General features: G+C 44.0%; 1 protein-coding gene across 1 annotated transcript in view; it reads right to left on the bottom strand.

Moving 5' to 3' along the window:
* SCD5 (stearoyl-CoA desaturase 5) overlaps positions 1-23,833 on the bottom strand; it is a 135,775-nt gene that overhangs the window by 56,443 nt on the left and 55,499 nt on the right. The window contains exon 2 of the mRNA XM_006741882.3: positions 5,984-6,114. Within this exon, the coding sequence (XP_006741945.2) occupies positions 5,984-6,114 (131 nt within the window). The remainder of the gene's footprint in view (positions 1-5,983; positions 6,115-23,833) is intronic.

The raw sequence follows: 23,833 nt of genomic DNA, 5'->3' as shown, positions 1-23,833 counted from the left end.
GTATATATATACCATGGAATATTATGCAGACATAAAACAAAACAAAGCAAAAACAAAATCTTGCCATTTGCAACGATGTGGATGGAACTGGAGGGTATTATGCTAAGCGAAATAAGTCAATCAGAGAAAGACATGTATCATATGATCTCACTGATATGAGGAATTCTTAATCTCAGGAAACAAACTGAGGGTTGCTGGAGTGGGTGGTGGGGGTGGGAGGGATGGGGTGGCTGGGTGATAGACATTGGGGAGGGTATGTGCTATGGTGAGTGCTGTGAATTGTGTAAGACTGATGAATCACAGACCTGTACCCCTGAAACAAATAATACATTAATGTTAAATAAAAAAAAGAAGATAGTAAGAAGGGAAAAATGAAGAGGGGGAAATTGGAAGGGAAGATGAACCATGAGAGACTATGGACTCTGAGAAACAAACTGAGGGTTCTAGAGGTGAGGGGGGTGGGGGGATGGGATAGCCTGGTGATGGGTATTAAAGAGGGCACATATTGAATGGAGCACTGGGTGTTATATGCAAACAATGAATCATGGAACACTACATCAAAAACTAATGATGTAATATATGGTGATTAACATAACATAATAGAATAAAATTTAAAAAAAATAAAAGATGAAAGAAAAATGCTAGAAGTCAGAAAAGCTGTACCAAATGAAGAATGCTTTTGATGGGCTCACCAGTAGACTGGACATGGCTATGGAAAGAATCAGTGATCTTGAAGACACATAAATAGCAACTTCCCAAACCAAAATGCAAAAAGAAAAGATGGCACAGAATATGTAGGAACCATAGGACAGTTACAACAAGTGTAATAAACGTGTAATTGGAATACCAGAAGGAGAAGAAATAAAGAGAGAGAAAAGAAGGAACAAATAGCAGCAGAAATATTTGATGTAATAATGGCTGAAAATTTTCCAAAATTAATGACAGACACCAAACCATAGATCCGGGAAGCTCAGAGAGCATCAAGCAGGTAAAAAGCAAAAAATCTCTACTTAGGCATATCATATTCAAACTGCAGAGAATCAAAGGCAGAGAGAAAATAATGAAAGACGCCAGAGGGGAAAGAACACCTTCCCGATAGAGGAACAATGGTAAGAATTACGCTAGATATCTCTTAAGAAACATGCAAGTAAGAAGAAAGTGAAGTAAATTATTTAATGTGTTGAAAGAAAACCCTTGAAACCTAGAATTCCATACCCAACAAAGTTACTTACCAAATGTAAAAGAGAAAGAAAGACTTTCTCAGACAGAGGTGCCTGGGTGGCTCAGTCAGTTAAGCGTCTGCCTTCAGTTTGGGTCACGATCCCAGAATTCTGGGATCAAGCCCCACATCAGGCTCCCTGCTCAACGGGGAGTCTGCTTCTCTCTCTCCCTCTGCCCTTTCTCCCTGCTCATGCTCTCTCTCACTCAAATAAATAAATAAAATCTTAAAAAAAAAGACTTTCTCAGACAAACAAAAATTGTGGGAATTTGTCACCAGTAGACCTACCTTGCAAGAAATGATAGAAGTTCCTTAAAAAGAAGGAAAATGGGAATGGTTAGAGACCTAGATCTACATAAAGAAAGAAGAGCATTAGGGGCGCCTGGGTGGATCAGTCGTTAAGCGTCTGCCTTCTGCTCAGGTCATGATCCCAGTGTCCTGGGATGGAGCCCCATATCGGGCTCCCTGCTCAGTGGGAAGCCTGCTTCTCCTTCTCCCACTGCCCCTGCTTGTGTTCCCTCTCTGCAGTCTCTCTCTCTCTGTGTCAAATAAATAAATAAAATCTTTAAAAAAAAAGAAGAGCGTTAGAGTATGAATAAATGAAAGTAAAATAAAATCTTCAGTTTTTCTTATTCTTTTTTTTTTTAAAGATTTTATTTATTTTAGAGAGAGAGTGCACACACGTGCAGGCAGGGGGTGGGGGTGAGGGGCGGAGGTGGAGAATCTCAAGCAGACTCTGCACCGAGCACAGAACCCAAGGCAGGGCTTGATCTCACCACCTGAGCTGAAACCAAGAATCGGATGCTCAACTGACCGAACCATCCACGCGCCCCCTTCAATTTTTCTTATTCTTAATCGATCTAACAGACAGCAGTTTGTTCAGAATAATAAGAGCAACAATGTATTCAGTGATTATAGCTTAATGACAGCAATGAAATAGGGGACAGAAAGGAGGAAATGGGAATGCTCCGTTATAAGGTTGCTGCACTAATGGGAAGTGCTATAATGTTATTTGAAAGTGGATTTGGATTAGTTCTAAATGTATATTGCAAACTCTAGGGCAACCACTACACAACCGTAAGAAGAAGTATAGTTGATATGCTAAAAGGGAAGAGAAAATAGCATCGTGTAAAATGTGCAGTTAAAACCAGGGAAGATGAAAAAAGATACAAAGAACAAGGGCAATGAATAACAAACACAAACATGGTAGATGTTAATCCAACTATATCAGTAATCACTTTAAGTGTGAATAGTTTAAATACACCAATTAAAGGACAGGATGTCACAGTGGATTAAAAAAACAAGAGCCAACTATAAGTCGTTCACAGATCACACTGTTGGACATCACACAAGAACATCCATGGGTGAGCCTAAAGGATCCCCAGCCTGAGGGTCAGGAGACAGGTTTCAGTCTGGTCTATCCACTGAGTAGCTGTGTGACCTTTCACAAGTCAGACATTCTCTGGGCCTCTCTTTACCCTTCATTGCAAAATGAGAGGATTTAGACTAAATCCCTTAAACTCCCTTCCAGGTCAAAATCCAAAGCCTCTGTACCAGGATCTGATGAGAAATGTGGGCAGGCAGAGAGGAGGCTGCAGCATCTAACAGGTGCTTTTGGACTGAGTTCATGAGACCCAGCGGCAGCCAGAAGGAATGTGTGCATGAGTGTGAGAGCACAAATCCAAAGTCCGGCTACTGCTTGTGAAAAATGAACTCTTGGAGACCACTGGATGGCAAGAATATCTCACCTGGGTCCGTATTTGACTAGAAGAAAATTATAAGGAGTTTGTAAGCCACATTTAGGTTGACTTGCATTGTGCTGATCAGGAAGGAGAATGGGCCAGGGAGGAACTCAGGGGGTCTCTGCTGAATGTAAAGGACAGAGGATTATCATAGCTCCTTGTCTAGCATTCCTGGCCCATCATAATCTTTTCAGGCTGAAAAGCCCCCATCTTTCCCACTATTGCCCCTGCCCCTTCCCTCTGCAGAAGAAAGAGAAGAGGGAATTTCAAATGTTTAAGCCCCAATGTTAAGAAGATTGTTCTTGAAGCTCTCATTTGCAGCTTCTAGCAAAAATCTTGCTCATCTTCAAATACAGACAACCATGGCATGACTTGTCTATTTTGGCCAAAGGCATGACCATTCTGATCAAGAAAAGCACAGGAGAATCCTTGAAATGATCTTTAAAAACCCACAAGGACATCCAAGGGAAACTAAACCAATGACTCTGCATTAAATCAGGGTTGCAGGTCTGTACCCTGGATGGACATGTCACAGCACATTTTTACTTTCCCAGGTTGTTCTCTCCCCAGGGTCAAGTGGTCTAGATTGACTGTATTCTTTGCCACTGACACAGTTATGCACCATGTGGAAACTGGCTAGATGCTGATCTTACAGATACCTCCCACCTAGGTCTACGTGACATTGTTATAAACCCCAGACCCATGAAGTACTGACATTTCCACTGGGAAATTGTAGGAATTCTAATATTCCACTAGATAGAAGGCTGGATGAAGGCAAGGATTGTGACTGTGTCTGCTAATCAGTATACCCACCGTGCCTAGCTCAGTGCCTGGCATGTAGTAGGTGCTCAATAAACATTTGTTAAATGAATGAAGAAAAAATCCACCACAAATGTGGGCCTGAAAGAAGTATGCATCGTTCAAATGTGATGATTTCTAAAAATACTTTTTAAAACTATTCATTCAATTTCTCATTTCTTTAACAAGCTACCATTGAGTGCCTTTGACATGATAGGCACCAAAACACAGAAATGAATGAGACAGTATGCCAATTCTCATAAAGAGGGGGGACAATATTCACTGAGTACAACTATAAGCTGGGCACTTTTTAGTCATTATTTCATCCTTCCAACAACCCCGTGAGGTAAATATCATTTATTTCCCCCTACCTTTGCATAGAAGGGAAGAGAGACTTGCACAAAGACCCACATCTAGCCAATGGCAGAGCCAAGAATTTATTCCAGGACCTGGGTACTTCCCTCTGCAATGTACTTTCTCCCCAAAGTAAAGTTACAATCACAGTGTGATGTTCTGTTCTGTGATGTTATGCTAAGGAAACTTAGGTTATTGAAAATTGAGTTGTAAATAAATAGCTTCCTTGGGAAAACAGAAATAAGAATTTTATGTTCTCAGTTTCAAGTTATTTATGTTGGAAAAAAAATTTAATAATAGAGGTGCTTTATAACCGCATCGTGAGAGGGTAATTGAAGGCTAGAAATAATAAATTGCTCAAACAAAACAAATGAAAATTACCAACTTAAGTCCTAAATAGCATCTAAGACCGAGGTCAATGGGTTTCTAAATTATCATTATCATAACTCATTGTTATGACAAACAAAGCACAACACTGAATTAAGATGACTGAAGTCAAAGTAAAGTGTGGTTTAGTTAGTATTGCCAATGGTGAAGAAAAAAACATAAAACCGAGAAGCTGCCAACTACTCTTTTGTGCACAATAGCTTTTTCCCTAGGCCCCTGGTACTAATTCCCAACTGTGCTTGAATTATAACCAGTAGACTCCATAATATGAGTTGTGTTCCCTGAGCAATCTATTGTGTTATACCCTACGTGCTTTATGAAGGCTTGAACTGTGGGAGGGAAATGGGGAAATGAGTCCTTAGACATGAGAGCAACTTGGAGAAATGCTCAGGGTCAGACTGTCTTATAGGGATGGGAGGCCCACTGCAGAGGTGGCCAAGTGACTTGCACATTTGAGAGTCACAGATAGGCTCCTGGGCTGCCTATCTCCCTGGACCCTAAAGCAGTTTTGAGAATCACCATCTCTCCCCAATGGGTGAAAATGCATGGGGCCTGGAATCATCTGCATTCATATATCAGCAGAAACTTTGAAAGCACGTTGTTCCCACCCACCCTACCTGGATCAGATGAGGAACAGGGGAAACAGAAATCCATAATCAACTCAAAATCCAGCAGCTCAGAAAGTGCCCAAGCTGGTGGGGCATGTTCTACTACTAGAATAGTCCTAAAGGATACGGCCCAATCCTAGTGCAGTGATGACCCTCTGTTACATTTTTATAGTTCCCTGCAACTTTCAATGACTTCATAACAACTATGGGAGTGAAGTCATATTCTGCTTTTTACAGATGAAGAAACTGGAGATGAGTAAGTGATTCACAGCCAGCAACCATCAAAGTAAGACTCAAATCCTGTCTTCCAGCACCATCTTCAATAGGCCTCTACCACAAACTTATAGGGTGACCCCCGGGTTATGTTTTCTAGGAGCAATGGCTTTAGAGTCAGACCTGCATTTCCTTATCTTGGATGTACACTTTTAGCCATATAATTTGTCAAGTTCTTTAACTTCATTAAACCTTAGTTCCTCATCTGGAAAATGAGGACACATACAACACCTAGCTCATGCGGTTACTGTGAGGGTCAAATGCAATATGCAGATAGCATGCTCAGCACAGAACTTCACCCTGGTTAGAGCTGGACAATTGTTCAGGGTTTCAGGGCATGGGCTTTGGGTGGAGGTATCTCTTTCCTCCTCTGTGGTTTAGTATTCTTAGGGGTACAAAGGTACAAAGCCCCTCGGGGACATTTTACCATATCTAAAGCTACAATGAGACAAAAATTTGGGACAGAGAGGGAATGCTTGGGGACCTGAGCCCTGAGGCTGGAATGGTGGGAAGGAATGACCTCCATGGGGAGCAGGCCCGTGCCTTCTCCTACAGTGCCATCTGTGCTGGGTCACAAGGCAGAGGGGACCCTCCATCCCCACCTGGAAAGCCATGGAGTTGGCAGCAGCCAGAAATATCCTCAGAGGCAGCTTGGCTTTGTAGGACCTGTGGCTCCACAAGCGATGAGCACCAGCTGTCACACCCAGAGCAGTCAGGAGGAAGCAGAAGTAGGCTGCAAGACACAAGCAGGGAGAATGTCAGCAAATGTCACCAAGCTTCTACAGGCTTTTTTGTCTTCTGCATAGGGATCCACGGGAAATGGTGTTAGGAGAAGAATCTGCAGCGTGAAGGAAGAATTGATAACTTGGGGAAATGCAGCCCTTTTATTGATTTGTAATTTTCCAGTACCAGGCAGACGTGGAGAGAACTTTCCTCAAGGAACGTGGACCTTTGAACATAATTTTTTCTCTATCCAACACATCTTTTATTTGCTAATGTTCCTTGACAGTCTTGATGCAAAGTCATAATCACATTAGTGTGTATCTGTAACTCAGTCTTACGTGCCCACTCTCTGTAGAGCTGAGATTGATTTCTATGTTGCCTCGTAACTGGCACCCGTGCCAGCAAGAGTGTTATACGAAGACCATATTTCTAAATGGCACTGCCATTATTATGGCTGCGTAGGCACTGGTTTGAATGAAATCAGGCCAGACCTAAAAGCAGTGAAGTCTGGCTCAGGACCAGTAAGAATGAAAAGAAAACTGATGGCAGGGACAACTGAGATTTGCTTGCTAAAGATCCCCACTTACACCATCACTAGGACCTGGGATGGCGAAGATGGCCAGGTGGGGAATTTTTTTAAAGCCAGCTTAAGTGGAGCGTATGATCTGCCACCCACTTAAATATGTTATTTTTAAGCCTCGCAACACATAGTATTGTCTCACTTCACAGTTGAGAAACTGGATCTCTGAGAGTTAAATCCTGCATATAAACCCGAGTTGACCTAATTCCAAAGTCTCTGCCAAGAGACCCCATACTGCCCCCACGTGGTGGCGGTGGATTGCTTTTTGTATGAAGACTTGGGAGAGGTTATAAAAGTATGGTATAAAAGGGACACACAGGATACCCCCAAAATCACGATTCCTGAGATGATTACAACTACTCTAGTGCTTTTACAGCAATATGCCCACACAAGGCTAAATGTCGTCCTTAGATTATCTTATTAAAAACACATCAAACAATCCTATAGGGTTTATATTATTATCAGCCCCATTTTATAGATGAGAAAACCAAGGCTGAAAGAAGTTAACTAATTTCCCAGTGTCACAAAGCTAGGAGGTGTCTTTGCTAAGAGTCAAACCCTAGTCTGTTTGAACCAAGAACCGAGCTCCTAACCTCTACACTCCACTATGCCTCTAAGAGACACCAGATAAGTTTTATCTTTACTTCTCTACATCCCACCATCATCCTTAATATTAGATCCTAATCTAAACTTAAAAGTGAGCTTCTTCCTTACTTGGGTGGAGAACTCTAAACCAAGCTATAAGTAGGTAGGATCAGGCAGATTATCCTGCACAATTGCTTCTAGCACTTAGCACATACAGGGCCCTCTATAAAGAGCTGGCAAAGAACAAGTGATCAGATGTGAGTACATCGCTGAACAATTGTGAATGGTACCAGGACAAGAGGAGTTTTTCGGGAGCCCACTATAGCACTTCTTTGGAAGAATTACCAGGGTAACTTCAGTGTCAATATACACTGAAGGTAGAACCATATTACATCTCCCAAAAGTCAAGTCCAACTGATCTTGATCTCAATCCATATTTATATGGGTCTAAAAGTGAGACTTGCCCTTGGCTCTAAGATTAATGAGTCTCTGAATACATGTGGTTTTCATGAACTTGACAAATCATTCCTTACTTGAAAGGTTAAAAACAAAAAACAATCTGCCCATAAATCACAGAAAGTAACAGTATATAAAAAACTCTGGTCTCTTGTTATTATAATTTAACCTTGGTCATGAGTCTATGAAATGGACAGCTGTTTTCTTTTTTTTTTTTAATTTTTTTTTTAAGATTTTATTTATTTGAGAGAGAGAGAATGAGAGACAGAGAGCATGAGAGAGAGGAGGGTCAGAGGGAGAAGCAGACTCCTTACTGAGCAGGGAGCCCAATGTGGGACTCAATCCCCGGACTCCAGGATCATGACCTGAGCCGAAGACAGTCGCTTAACCAACTGAGCCACCCAGGCGCCCCTGGACAGCTATTTTCCATGTCATCCCTGGCCTCCATGTCTCTACCTATAATTTTTTCCAACTGTCAAGTAGTTAGGGAACAAGTGAAATCTGTAATGGAAAAATTCAGTGTGACCCTATTTCTCCAGTGGATTAAGACACTGAACCTTGGCTGCAATAAAATGAATTCCAAGAATCCATGAAAAACATTGGCCAAAAAAGAATATGTTCAATGTACGGTTCCCAGACAGGGCCTTATCACAGATGATGGCATTGTCTTGTCCTGTTTGGGATCTCCAGGATTTCAGGGATCACTTACATGGTTGGTCTGCCCTGGGCAGTAGTGGCTATTGGTTTTGCATGGTCCTTCTTCTGGCAACAGGAATGTGGCCATGTAACCCAAGCCTGGCCTAGCGTAGTACCCCATCTTCCTGGGCTTGGGAGTAAACACTTGACCCAACCCTTCTCTCCCTTCTGGTTCAAAGACTAAAGGTTACATACCAAAGCATGATTGCAATAGTAGAGAATGAGGCCAAGAAAATGAGACATGAAGATGGTGGAGATGCCAACAAGAGCTAGGAGGAGAGCTGCCTGCCCTGGCCCACTGGTTGCAGCCCCCAGAGTTCTACAGTTTTTTTGATCCTGTGAGCCTCCCGGTATTTCTCCTAGTTATGTGAGCCAACAAATCCCCTTTTCTTGCCAAAGCTAGTTTGCTCTGGATTTCTGATACTAAAATTCTGCAGAACCTCTAAGGAAGAAAGCAACCTTCTGGCTGTAGCCCAAATGAGGACAAACTACAAAAACCCTGGCCTGAATATGAGGCTGTTCTATTAATAGGACTCAGTTTTCCTATTTTGATAGGGCTAATTTGAGAGGTTCTTAACCTCTCTTCTATGATCTTTGTGGAGATTAATATCCAAACTAGTTTTCAGATGGATGTTTGCTAGTTGGCTCTGAGACAGTGAATTATTCAGATACAGAATTGATAAGTAGAGGAAAGTAGTCCTTTGGGGGGAAAAGGAGTAACAAGCAGTGTTAATAATTTTATCAAATAGCTTATACCTTGCAGATTAAGGAGCTAGATCAATAGAAAGCAGAATCACAAAATCACAGAATAGTAAGCAACAAACACATATATTAGTCTGGATGCAAACAAGAGTCACCAATTCTGGTTAGCTCAACCCAAAAAAGAAATGTATTAGAAAGGTACTAAACAGCCTACAGATCTCATGGAAGGGTTGCAGGACAGTTTTGGTGCAGAGCCTCCAAGATGGCCCCAGTGCCTCCTGCCTCCTGGTATTCATGGCCTTGTGTAATTTCTTCCCCTTTAGTAACTTGCTTCTAACCAAAGAATATAGCAATGTTGAGGGAATGTCAGTTTTATGATTAGGTTACAAAAGATTGTGATTTCTGTTTTGTTAGCAGGTTCTCTCTTGTGTTGGCTTTGATGAAGTAAGCTGTTGTATTGGAATGGCCCATGTAGCAAGGAAGTGAGGGTGGCCTCTAGCCAACAACCAGTGAGGAAATGAGACTTCAGTCCAATAATCCTCAAGGAACTGAGTCTTGCCAACAACAGTGTAAGTGAGCTTGGAAGCAGATCCTTCCTCAGTTAAGCTTTCAGATAAGACAGGAGCCCAGGTCAACACACTGCTGCCTTGTGAGAGATCCTGGAACAGAGGACCCAGCTCCAGCAGTACCTGGATTCCTGCTTTACAAAAACTGTGAGAAAATAAATGTATGTTGCCTTAAGCTGCTAAATTTGGGGTTAATTTGTTCTGCCACAATGGTTAAAAAATGCAAGACTTCAGTAGGAACTTTACCTCAAGGGAAGGAAGGTATAGTTTAAATCCTGGTTTAAGAACAATTTGTTATCTATAGGGACAGAAAGTAGATTCATGTTGCAAGGGACAGGGAGGGCAGGAAGGGGAGTGGAAAATGACTGCTAATGGGTACAGGGATTTGGTGTGAAGTGTGATAAAAATGTTCTAAAACTGATTTTGGTAATGGTTGCACAATTCCATGAATATACTAAAAACCAATGAATTATATACTTCAAATAGATGAATTGTATGTTATGAGTTTATAACTCAATAAAGCAGTCACTAAAAAAACTATTACTGAATTCCTATTAGACTTTGTTATTATGTACATTTTCTCAATGTAAAATAAAATAGACATGTCACAAAACAGAACAGAACAAAACAAACAAAAAGCAACCATTTGCCTAGGATACCACCATAGACGTCATCACCCCTGGACTCTTGGCACCACTGGAAACTCATGTCATACTGTGGTCCCTTAAGTCTTCCACAGCTGCCAAGAAGAGCCTCTATTTGACCCTTCACCTATGCCTGAATCTATCAGGACCCAAGATTCCAAGGCAGAAGCACCTATCTGTCCATGCGTGGATCACAAGCTCAGCTCTAGCTGCCAGCAACAAAAGAGGAAGAATCCACAGTCCCTTTAATTTTCATGATGGAAGGTCAAGCCTTCCATCTATCTTGGTCCTCAATTGGAGCAATGTTTAGAGAATTATTGTAGTGACTCCCTCTGGACCACACAACCAGAGAAAAGTCCTAGAGAGATGTTAAGAACCAAAAATTAAAACTCCCTTAATTCTGGACCTGTCAGAGGAAGAGATGGACAGCTCCCTTTGAGACCCATCTGTGAGCACTAGACAGAAGAAGCAATTAGCAGAATTCTTTAACTGTGTGTATTATCTATTTTCCTCTATCTCTAGAGTGAAAGCTACTAAATAATAATAGCTACTATTGACCAAGAGCTCTCTATGTACCAGGCCCTGTTCTAAACAATTTATACAGGGGTGCCTGGGTGGCTCAGTCGGTTAAGCGTCTGACTCATGATTTTGGCTCAGGTCATGATCTCATGGGTCATGATCTCATGAGTCATGGGATTGAGCCCTGCATACAGTTCTACGCTCAGTGAAGAGTCGGCTTGAGATTCTCTCTCTCCCTCTGCCCCTCCCCCTGCTCATGTTCTCTCTCTCAAATAAATAAATAAATCGTAAAAAATTTATACATAGTAACTCTGTGAATACTCATCTCAAGTCTAGGGGTGGATAGTATGATTTCCATCTTATAGACAAAGGCAATTAGACAGAAAGTGATGCAGCCAGGTGGCAATCTAAGGCAGGAAGAGCCCACATTCAACACCTACCTCTGCGGGCTGCTTGACCCTTCAGGGTTGCCTTAATTGTAATGGGAGGAGAGGAGCCCGAGTGCATCATGTCCTTTTAGTCAGCTCAAAACATAAGCTGAAAGTTAAGACTCTTGTTTTGTGTTTTGCCTTTACCAATTGGCAAGTTCACTTCCAAGAATGCCCTCACCATCATTCTGAATCCAATTCTGCCTCAGCTTGCCTTGGAGCACCAGACAACCCAAGGATTCATGAGACAGTTTATTGAGCACCTATTATAAACCATGCACTGAGCTTGGAACTGGGTCCTCAAGGTGACCACACAAATACGGGCCTTTGTCTCCTTGAGTTGATAGGAGTTTGGAAAGTAAATTATTTACTATATAATTATAAATTACAGCAAGTGCTGCAGAGGAGACAAACAGCATCATATACGAGAGATTAAAAGGGGGATAATTTAGGGGCATCTGGCTGGCTCAGTTGGAAGAGCATGTGACTCTTGATCTCAGGGTCATGAGTTCAAACCCCACACTCGGCGTAGAGATTACTAAAAAATAAATAAATAAATAAATAAATAAATAAATAAATAAAAGGGGGATAATTTAGTTTGGGGGACTGGAGAAGAGTTCACAGCAGAAGTAAGAATTAAGCTAACCCCTAAAGTATGAGGAGGAGGCAATCTGATAAGGGGAGAAGGGGATCTGATAAGAAGTCTGTCTCTGACCACCTCACACCCACTCAGAGGGCTACTAGAACAAAACAAAAACAAACGGAAAATAAGTGCTGGCATGGATGTGGAGAAATTGGAACCCTTGTGAATTGCTAGTGGGAATGAAAAATGATGCAGCCACCATGGCAAAGTTGGGTGGTTCCTCAAAAAGTTAAACATAGAATTATCATGTGATCCAGGATTCCACTTCTGGGTATATAGCCCCAAAGAATTAAAAGCAGGGACTCAAACAGATACTAATTCACCCATGTTCCTAGCAGCATTATTCACAATCGCCAAAGGGTGAAAACACCCAATGTCCATGAACAGATGGATGGATAAACAAAATGTGGTGTACATACAATGGAATCTTATTTGACCATCAAGTGGAATGGAATTCTGACCCACGCTACAGAACATGGATGAACTTTGAAAACATTATGCTAAGTGAAATCAACCAGACACAAAAGGACAAATATTGTTTAATACCACTTATGTGAGGTACCTAGAAGAGGCAAATTCATAGAGACAGGAAGTAGGATAGGAGTTACTAGGGGATGGAGGTAAGGGGAAATGAGTTGTTCAATGGGTACAGAGTTTCAGTTTGGGATGGTGACAAAGTTCTGGAGATGGATAGTGGGGGTGGTTGCACAACATTGTGAATGTAGGTGATCCCACACAACTGCACACTTAAAAATGGTTAAAATAATAAATTCTGTTATGTATATTTTACCACAGTTTTTAAAAAGTGTGTGTTTGAAGCCCAGGGTGAAAAGGGAAGGGGAGGTCAAAAAGAGGTTCAAGAGCCTTAAACGGAGGGCCAGTCAAAAGGTGTTGGAGGTGCACCGAGGTGACTGGATGTTGCGCTGAGGCCAAGGGAAACGATTAAAGGGCTTTAAGCATGGCAGTATTTAGAAGATGCATGGAGAGTAGAGGGGCAAAAACAGTCAAGCACCCCAGATCATTCCCTGTTAATATTTTGCTATATAACTCCCTCTAATACTTTTTAAAACAATCTTCCTTTGGCCACCTTCAAATATTTTGCATACATAAGATCATTACAACCCCTGTTACAGCAGTGATCAGATGAAAAGATAGATATTTAGGAACAGAGTGCAAAAGGAATTTTGTTCCCTTGATTTCTTAAACCAACCCACGATAAAATTCCTCTTTAAAAAACAAATGGGATGCCTGGGTGGTTCAGTCGGTTGAGCGCTGAGTGGCTGCCTTCGGCTCAGGTCATGACCCCAGGTTCCTGGGATCGAGCCCTGCATTGGGCTCCCTGCTCAGCATGGAGCCTTCTCCCTCTCCCTCTGCCGCTTCCCCTGCTTGTGCACGCTCTCTCTCTCTGTCAAATAAATAAATAAATAAAATCTTTTTAAATAAATCAATAAAATTAAAAAACAAATGCACACCACTGCCTAACAGAGTGTCAGAAGGGGGGCTGGAAAAGGGAGTCTACTCACACTGGATGTCTGCCACGGACCATCACTACCAATATACCCAATTTTATTGTTTTACTCCTATGAGGTACATGTTATAACCCCAGTTTTACAAAGGTGCAAAACTGAGGCCCAGAGCGTTAAGTAAATGCCTTGGGATCTCAGGACAGAGCGAGCGCCCAAACACTAGATCAGTCCAGCCCCCGGCTCTTTCTCCTGATGCGGTGGTTCTCAGCCCTGGCTGCGCATTGCAGTCAGCTGGGCACTTAGATGCTGGGGCCCACAGAACAGAATGAATCCCGGATGAGGGCTGGGAGAGCCGGCCTCTCCCTCCACGGGTGATTTGGATGCACAACCAGGGCTGAGAAACCCCGCCCTATGAGGCATACCCTCTCTAAGAGACCATCTGGCCCCTCTGCGTGCTCACCAACCCACCCGGAGGCTGACCCTCTTCGGAGCCCTGGATCCTGAGAGGCCTCGGGTCTTGTAAATGCTAAGCGACTTGGGATGGGAGAGACCAGGCTGCCCTTTCTTGTGAACTCCGGGTCCTGCTTGCATTCCCCTCCCAGCAGCTCCATTTGATGGTTCGGGCTGTCCCCTCAGGCCTTGGACAGCGGGGACTTTAATATTTCAGCACTCGGCCGGGGGAGCGCGGTGAGCAGCAGGGCTCCTGCAGCAGCAACCTGCGTGGAGATGTGATAAGCACCCACAGAATTGTCTTTCACCAAGGGGAGGGGAGAGGTTGCAATCAGAGCAAATAAACAGGGTGATGGCTCCTGGGGACAGGGCAAGCTGGGGGTGGGGCGGGAGCTGCAATTCGAGAAGACACTGTGCTCACGCTCAGATACCTGCCTCGCTCGCCGGTGCAACTACTCTGAAAGTCAGTTCCGGGCTCTGGCCAGTAAATGACTGTCTCTCCTCTCCAGTCCTTCCTAGATGCAGAAGACACTTAAGGAAAGGCCAACAGACCCATAGACAGAGAGACACAGAAATACATATAGAAGATACATAAGAGCTATATTTGGAGTTGTCAATTGCTTAACATTTTACTAAAAATGCAACAAACAAAACTCGAAGTTATTTTATTATCTCTCAGTATTCGTTCAGTATGACACCACAGCAAATCCTTGAGAGACCACTGTTCAAGAACACTACACAAGGGGCGCCTGGGTGGCTCAGTCGTTAAGCGTCTGCCTTCCCCTCGGGTCATGATCCCGGGGTCCTGGGATTGAGCCCCGCATCGGGCTCCCTGCTCGGCGGGAAGCCTGCTTCTCCCTCTCCCACTCCTCCTGCTTGTGTTCCCTCTCTCACTGTGTCTCTCTCTGTCAAATAAATAAAATCTTAAAAAAAAAAAAAGAACACTACACAAGCTAGTTTAGACTTGGATCTTTCCCCTATTCCGTGTGGCTTCCTAATTCCTTTCCATCTTCTTACTCTCCAAAGTCTCTTCCTCTCTCTTACATGACACAAAGCTTCTTTCGGGGGAGAGGGAAATCATTTATGAGGCGTGGGAATCACAGCTCACTGGAACAAGTCATGGAGGATGCAGGCTCCTTTCACAAAGCGGGGTGGGGGGGGCGCCCAGGTAACCGAATTGCCCACCTGCCATTTCCTAGCTGGGGCATGGGGGGGAGGGGGCAGGATACCATCTTACTCTTTCTTAGTCTCAGCTCTTATCTGTGAAGCAAACAAACCAACAAAGTAAAACACTATCTCGAATAGTTGTGACATAAATGGAAATGTATATAAAGCAGTTAGCAAATAGTAATATCTCAATAAGCATTACTGAAAACCCCATATTCTTCTCACAAAGTAACCCTTGCAAGGCTGAGGCTGGGTGACCAGGAAGCTGGGCCTTCAGGGGAAAGGAGGCCCCAGGTCCCAGCAGAGATTTTTCTTACCCTGATCCTCAGCCCTCCCAGGTTCTCTGAGGTGAATTTAGGAAGAGCAAACTCACTCAGAGTTTATGACTCAGGATAACTCCCGTCATTCCTCTCTCCGTCAACCGATCAAAATCAAACACAACTATTGAAATTACAATTAGAGATAACTGAGCACAAAGACGATAATTTACTGTGCTGTGGGTATACTGAATTTACTTTTTCATTAATTATTTGGTTTTGATTTTCTCTTGGGCAGTAAGTGTGTGTGAGAGAGGGAGGGAGGGAGGTGTGCATATGTACATTTTGCTACAGCTATGTACATGCTCATTAATGTCTCTGACCATAAATGAGAAACTATAATGTCAAAAATGTTGGTCCTTCAGGATGCCTGAGGGCCTCAGTTGGTTAAGCATCCGACTCTTTATTTCAGCTCAGGTCATGATCTCAGGGTGGTCAGATCTAGCCCGAAGTCGGGCTCTGCGTTGGGCGGGGAGCCTGCTTAAGATTCTCTCTCCTCTCCTTCTGCCCCTCCCCCAGCTCGTGCGCGCTCACGCTCTCTCTCGCTCTAAAAATAAATAAATAAATACATCTTAAAAAAAAAAATGTTGGTTCCTCGAAGGAAGACTAAGATTAAAATCATGATCCAAACTGATCAATTTGGGGGAAGTGGCAAAAAAAGGATCATTTCTGCCCTCATTGTCTGAATTATCTGGGTAATTATGGGTCATCTTCTCTTTTTCTTAACAAGCAATTTCTCTAAGGAAATCAAGACAGCTAGTGGTTGGAGCCCAAGCCCTGGAAGTTTAGGCCGGAGTTAGCAGGCGCCTTCTCAGCAATGAAGCAAGAAGACTGGGAGACCCTGACGGTCAGAGGGCTGAGCCCTGGAGGAGCATTTTGGGAAAAAGTTCTGGCAAGAGAAGCCCAAGGCACCACCGCTGCCTTTATGTCTGAGCCAAAAGAGCTGGTAATTAGGGATGCCTGGGTGGCTCAGTCGGTTGGGTGACTGACTGCCTTCGGCTTGGGTCATGATCCTGGGGTCCTGGGATCAAGTCCCACATCTGGCTCCCTGCTTAGCGGGGTCTGCTTCTCCCTCTGCCTGCCACTCCCCCTGCTTGTGCTCTTTCTCTCTGACAAATAATTAAATAAAATCTTAAAAAAAAGAGCTGGCAATTAAAGTGTTAAGTCAACAGAAAGCCCCCCTGGGCAGCACTGTTTTCTGTCCCCATTTCTCCTCAAAGATCTCCTCATTGTCCTCACACTCTTCTGACCAGAGAAAGGTCCTTCCCGGGGGCTTGGCATGAACACAGTGGATTCTGACTCAACTTCCCCATCTAGCAACTACAAGTCAAAGACACAGATGAAAAACGTTTGGTGGTGGGGTGTACTCAGTGACCCCAAAGGAAAAAATGACAAGACCCAGTCTTTGCAAGATTCTTTTTACCACAATAATGTGTCTGCCTTAAGTAGGAAAAAAAATTTAAAAATTTAATAATGCCGCATTCTATCAAGACACCAAGAAATCCCCTTTGGTTGCCTGGTTAGTGACTGCACCATTGAGACAACCTGACCTAGTCCATGAACTCTGGTTTCAAGGGTTTTCTTCCCACATTTTTATTCCTGCCAAGTCTCTGTAAGTTGCTGTGGATAACCCAAGACAGATTTTTTTTTTTAAGATTTATTTAATTTGGAGAGAGAGACAGAGAGAGAGAGAGAAGCAAACTCCCAGCTGAAAGTGCAGGGAGCCCAGTGTGGGGCTCGATCATGACCTGAAGGCAGACGCTTAACCAACTGAGCCCCCAGGTGCCCCCCAAGGCAGATTTTTTTTTTCTTTGCAGCACAAGCCAAGGCCTGGTTTTCTGATCTTCTCTGGTTTTGATGCATAAAATCCAACCTAATTTTAATAGGTTGCCTTAGCAAAATGTAATTATCCATTCATTCGTTTCTCAGCAAACATGGATAAGTACCTTCCATGTACCAGGTTTTCTTCAAGGTACTGAGTATGGTCAAGGTCAGAACCTCTCCCCAGGGAGACTCATGGCTAACCAACTCCTCCAATTGACAGCCCTGTGGCCACAATCAGCCCACGGATTTTTAAAAAACTGAGCCAACAATTAAAAATAAACAATTTCAGGAGCACCTGGGTGGCTCAGTAGGTTAAGTGTCTGCCTTCGGCTCAGGTCATGGTCCCAGGGTCCTGGGATGGAGTCCCGCATCAGGCTCTCTGCTCAGCGGGGAGCCTGCTTCTACCTCTGCCTGCCATTCCCCTTGCTTGTGCTCTCTCTCTCTCTGACAAATAAAATCGTAAAAAAAAAAAAAAAAATTTTTTTTAAATAAAAATCTCTATTTCTGGCTTCTCTTGAAAAATGGAAAGATGTAACGACACCAGGCCACCTCACTTTCCTGCATGGCCACTTTCTACTGGAGCTAAAGGCCCCTTCCCCTTAGACAGTCACCCCTGCTCTCCCCATGCACATTAATGCACTCAGAATCAACCTTCTTCATTTATTGCCTCCCTGGCCCCTGATCTGGATGGAGCATAACCCGGACTAACTTATCCATTAGGTACAGTAGACATAGTGCTGAAAGCCCACGGTACATTTCCTTCAGAAGGAAAACAAATGAATAGAATACTGTATATAAGATCACGAGTGCTGCCTAAGTTATATTCATCTTTAGACCAACACCATTGTAAAATGTAATTTCTAATGTTTTTATGGCAGCAGGGGCCCACATTGGCAGAAGTCATCATGCAACTCAGAGTATAGCTGGATTATATCAACTCCTTATTTGGAAAGTTGGTGATTAAAGGGAAAAATTTAAACATTTAAGATTTTCCCAGTCTTTTTAGAAAGAACTCTATAATTCATTTCTTTTTTTTTTAAGATTTTATTTTTTTATTTGACAGAAAGAGAGATATAGCTCGAGAGGGAACACAGCAGGGGGAGTGGGAGAGGGAGAAGTGGACTCCCCGCTGAGCAGGGAGCCTGATGTGGGGCTTGATCCCAGGACCCTGGGATCATGACCTGAGCCGAAGGCAGACGCTTAAGGACTGAGCCACCCAGGCGCCCTTATAATTCATTTCTAGTTGATGAGGGAAAGCTCTTCTTTCTAGAAAAGTGCCAGGTAACAAATGTAGCTTTGGGGGAAAGTCACCCTCTGCAATCCCGCATTGTCCAGATGCTGTGGTGTCTGTCTCAACCTTCCCTATAGGACCCGGGCCCTCACTCCCCCAACTGCTGGCAGTGTTGGTGCCTGGAAGCTTGCAGCTGAGTCTCTCCCCAGGCGCTGCCATCATGGAATGAAGCTGCCCGGCCCAAGCTCTCGCCCCTTCCCTGGTGGCAGCCTGTGTCCAATGCTTGTGTCATAAAGGGGCACAAAGGCCTGGCCCTTTGCCTCAATTTGTGATATCCCTGAAGACCCGTCCAGGTCCAGAGCTGTCTGCAGTGTCGGGTGAGGCCTCTGTTGCAGCTGTGGTGCAGCTCAGTTTCTCTCTCCACCTGGTCCTGCTTCTCCTAGTCTCTCACGGAGGTTACCAAGCACAGCCCCTGATTAACCAGCACACAAATCTGCCTCCCAGAATCCGTTTCCCAGAGAACCTAAATCAAGACGCTGATAAACAATGGGTTCCAGCACGAATCATCAATGGATGCTGCTGTGGGTTGGGCTGTCCCCCCAAATTCTTATGTTGAAGTCCTGACACGCCCCCCCAGCACCCCAGAATGTGACCTTTTGGAGATAGGGTCTTTATAGACAGAATCAAGTTAAAAGGAGTTCACTAGGGTGGGCCCTAATCCAATATGACCAGTGTCCTTACAAGAAGAGGAGATGTGGACAGGCCCAGAAAAAGGGAGGAGGATGTGAAGTGACATGGGGAGACAGCCATCTACAAGCCAAGGAGAGAGGGGCCTGGAACAGAGCCCGCCCTCACAGCCCCGCCCCCACAGCCCCGCCCCCATCGCCCGCAGCCCCGCCCTCACAGCACCACCCCCACAGCCCGGCCGTCACCTTGATTTCAGGCTGCTACCATCCAGAACTGTGAGATAATACATTCCTGTTGGGTAAGCCCCCAGTCTGTGGTACTTTGTGAGGGCAGCCCCTGCGAACTAATACAGAAGCTGGAATCATTAGGTCAACGGATTGCTGGGAAGCAGGATATTCCCCTGGTGTCAAAGCAGCACCCTCCAGGGGCGCCTGGGTGGCTCAGTCAGTTAAGCGGCTACCTTCAGCTCAGGTCATGATCCCAGGGTCCTGGGATCAAGCCCTGCATCGGGCTCCTTGCTCAGCGGGAAACCTGCTTCTCCCTCTGCCTGCCACTTCCCCTGCTTGTGCTCTTTCTCTCTCTCTCTGTCAAATAAATAAATAAATAAAGCAGCACCCTTACTAACTGTGAAGGGGAAAATCGCATCTTACCATGGAAGAATCTGGCACTTTACCAAGAGATGAAACTTAGCGTCAGTAACAGTGGAAGAACTTGGCACGAGGTGCTTTTTGATGTGATAAATATGAAGTACACATACATCACCCTTGAGGCCTTCTCACCAAATGTGCTTAACTTTAAATATGCTCTGAGACCCAGCTCCCAGTTTACAAGAAACAGGAGAAAAAAGGGAAACAATCAGATAATCCAAAATGTGAAAAATTCTACCGAAAACTGACCTGGTCTCTTCAAAAAATCAATGTCAAAGGTAGAGGGTCTGTTCTAAAGACAGCGAGCACAAACGACATTCAAATGCAATGCAATAAGCTTGACTGAATCCTGGTTCCCCCAAAATCTATTATAAAAGGTATTTTAAGGAAAACTAAGAGAAATTTGAATATAAAGCAGATAACAGATTATTATTAAGTTATGATCATGTCCTTATTTTTAGGGGATGCATGTGGAATTATTTAGGGTTAAAGGGCCATAACATCTGCAACGTATTTTTAAATGAGAAAAAAAAATTACAGATAGATTAAAACAAATATGGTAAAATGTTAATAACTGTTGAATCGAGTAGTAGACATGTAGGTGTTCACTGTAGTATTCTTTAAAATCCGGGGGCGCCAGGGTGGCTCAGTTGGTGGGGCATCAGTCGTGATCCCGGGGTCCTGGGATCCAGCCCCATGTCAGGCTCCCTGCTCCCCGGGGTGTCTGCTTCTCCCTCTCCCTCCGCCCCTTCCCCCATTTGTGCTCTCTCTCTCTCTCTCAAATAAATAAAATCTTTGAAAAAATAAATAAAATAAAATCCTCTGTGTTTGAGGCGCCTGGATGGCTCAGTCGGTTAAGTGTCTGCCTTCGGCTCAGGTCATGATCCTGGGGTCCTGGAATCGAGTCCTGATGGGGCTCCCTGCTCAGCGGGGAATCTGCTTCTCCCTCTCCCTCTGCCCTTTCCCACCCACCTCCCCAGCCCAGACTCTCTCTCTCCCAAATAAATAAATACAATCTTAAAAGAAAAAATCCTCTGTATTTGGAAATGTTCATATTAAGTGTTTGGGGAAAACAAATGTGACTGAGAGTCAATACACAAGTGCTAAATCTCATTGTTTTGTACATCACACATTAATACACCGACCAAACTTTAGAATTAGAACGCAGAGCGCCAGCACGAGAACACATGGGTTAAAGCTTGCTTTGTGCTGGCTTTACGGTACATTAAAGTGATGACGGTTAAATATACATGTACTTCTCCTCCCTGCCTCCAAACGAGTAGGCCCTAAAATAAGTGGGAAAGATAAAGTCAGACCGAAAAAGTAATGTAAAAAAATATGCATGTGGCTATGCTTAGTTCTTCTCTGATCCTTTCTGCATCTGTCTCCTCATCAGTAAAATGGACAGAACGAAACAAATCTGGAAGGATTGTTTCTGGGGTTAAAGATGAGGAATGTCACGTGGGCGCCTGGGTGGCTCAGTTGGTTAAGCGACTGCCTTCTGCTCAGGTCATGATCCCGGGGTCCCAGGATCGAGTCCCGCATCGGGCTTCCTGCTCGGCAGGGAGTCTGCTTCTCCCTCTGACCCTCCCCCCTCTCATGCTCTCTCTCTCTCATTCTCTCTCTCAAATAAATAAAATCTTTAAAAAAAAAAAAAAAGATGAGGAATGTCACGTGCCTGACACACAGTACACAGGGGATCAATATCCTTCCAATGCTGTCACTGTGACTGGGCAGTGGGAGTCCCCAGTGGCAGCAGCAAGATAAGCCAGACGTTCCGGCCCCAGGGCCCACCTCCGGCCTGGCCCGAGCTGACGGCCTCTGAGAGAAACCACAGAGGGCATTTGTATCTAGTGAGCACAATAAAGGTAACTACTTTCCCATACAAAGAAAACAGTGGACACATCTTGTTTTATATTTCAGACTATGCCTTCATGTTTAGGATAATAATCAGGAAGCATTCAAGAGCCATTTCTTGAAGGCCTAATACAACAAAAAGGAAATACCCAGTCAGAAGAGCTCCACAATAAGGAAGCCAAAGTTTTCCTGTAATCTGTGTGGAGACCTTGGAATATTTTATTGCTTGAAATAAGTAACTTCCCCGAGCTTTATGAATAAATAGATGTTTCTATTTCACATGCCGGGTAGATGATGGGAGGAGGCTTTCCTCAGAGCTGAAGGGGCTCAAGGGGCAAAGGCTTTTGATGTTTAGAATAAAACCCTGTATGTGAATTCCATTCAAACCCCAAGAAAGCTATCACTCCTGTCAGCCAGCATAAACTTTCTGAAGGTAAAATCCGAGTTTTATTTTCATTTCGCCATCAACTCCTCCCTGCACCTCAACGGCACCTTTTTGTCTCTCCAAACAAACAAAAATGACAGCTTTGGGTGGCCGCATAGGCACTTTTCCCCCCATTTGTTACCGTGACAGCTTTAGCTCATCCATGAAAATTCTAAGACATGATACCTAATGAAAAGCAAGCCCTGGAAAGAGGCATTTGATTTTGGCCCAAACCTAAGGGGAGTAGCAGTTCCAGTGACAAGGAGAGTCACAGAAGAGAATCGAAGAAGAGCCACCGGGATGGTCTCTAAGCTTCTGAGGCCCCGGAGGCCCCGCATCAGTAAAGTGGAGACAGCCTCCTCCTGGAAGGCTCTTCAGAGACACGAGCAACTACTTTCTGCTACCAGCATGTTTGTTATGAAAAAACAAAACAAACCAAACCAACTTGGGTTTTTATCACAAGGTTAATAGGTTTTCCCAACTGGGCAAATGAGTTACCTAGACCCCTAGACTGAAAGACAAGTTACTGGGGCACCTAGGTGGCTCAGTCAAGCGTCTGACTCTTGATTTCGGCTCAGGTCATGGTCTCAGAGTCATGAAATCAAGCCTTTCATTGGGCTTCCTGCTCGGTGGGGAGTCTGCTTGAGATTCTCTCTCTCCCTCTCCCTCTTCCCCTCCCCCTAGCTTGTGCGCGCGCTCTCTCTCTTTCTCTCCAGTAAATAAATAAATCTTAAAAAAAGAAAAAAGAAAAGACGAGTTACTACTTGGCTTGTTAAGGAGGCAGCTGTTTGGTTTGTTTTTGTTTTGTTTTGTTTTTTAATTTAATTTTATTATGTTATGTTAATCACCATACATTACATCATTAGTTTTTGATGTAGTGTTCCATGATTGTTTGCTTATAACACCCAGTGCTCTATTCAATACGTGCCCTCTTTAATATAGACTTGCAGTAAAATATCTTACACACTGCAACCTAGAAAATACACAAATGGAACACATACAATTTTCATGAAACCATCCTTAATCCTTAGTCTGTGCAGTGCACTGATACTTTCTAATTTATTACTATTTAATGTCAGTCACAAACCAGACTAAAGTGTTTCACACCCACTAATAGGTTACAGTCCACAGTTTGAAACAGGCTGAATGAAGCCCAGGCTTCTCAGCGTACTCCCGTCACATACATAACCCTCCTCATCCTGTTCCTTTCCCCAGGAGCTGCAGCAAATCAAGCTTGATTGGCCAGGAAAAAAGGGGCAGCTTTTCTTTTCCCTCTGCATTTGCAAAGTTCTGAAGGGCACCCATCATTGCTGCCAGGCTGGTCCTACAGGGTGGAGGCTATCCCATCTCTAATGGACTGGGGTCGATTTTTCTTCACAATCATCACAGTATAACACAGGGTGTGTTAGGGTCACCCCAGCTCACATCTTGAGGCTCTGGGTTCACATCCAAGGGGGAGAGATTTCCCTCAGACAGACCCCTCAGATTCTGAACTCCTCATCCTTGGATTCAAGTGAAGCCCCAAGCTCCGCTATGAGATGAGGGCATTTGGGTACAACAATGGCATGCAGTGGACAAGACCAAATGCTGCCCCACTGCCAAAGGTACAACCTGCAGTGTCTCTGGAATATTCCACGAAGGGATGCCATCCATATAGAGCACCGTGAGAATGGCACCCTTGGAGCTGCATATCCTGGCCCAAGAGTTGAATATATTTCAAATGCTCTGAGGCACTTGTCCTCATTCTCTTTGAGGGCACAAGCCTCTCCCCTGGGTTATGGTCCCCCCCATGCACCTAGCTGTGATATTTTTATTTATTTATTTATTTATTTATTTATTT

Source organism: Leptonychotes weddellii, chromosome 2 (assembly GCF_054177405.1).
Source record: "Leptonychotes weddellii isolate Sample4059 chromosome 2, ASM5417740v2, whole genome shotgun sequence".
NCBI lineage: Eukaryota > Metazoa > Chordata > Mammalia > Carnivora > Phocidae > Leptonychotes > Leptonychotes weddellii.
This window is presented reverse-complemented; position numbering and strand designations above follow the sequence as displayed.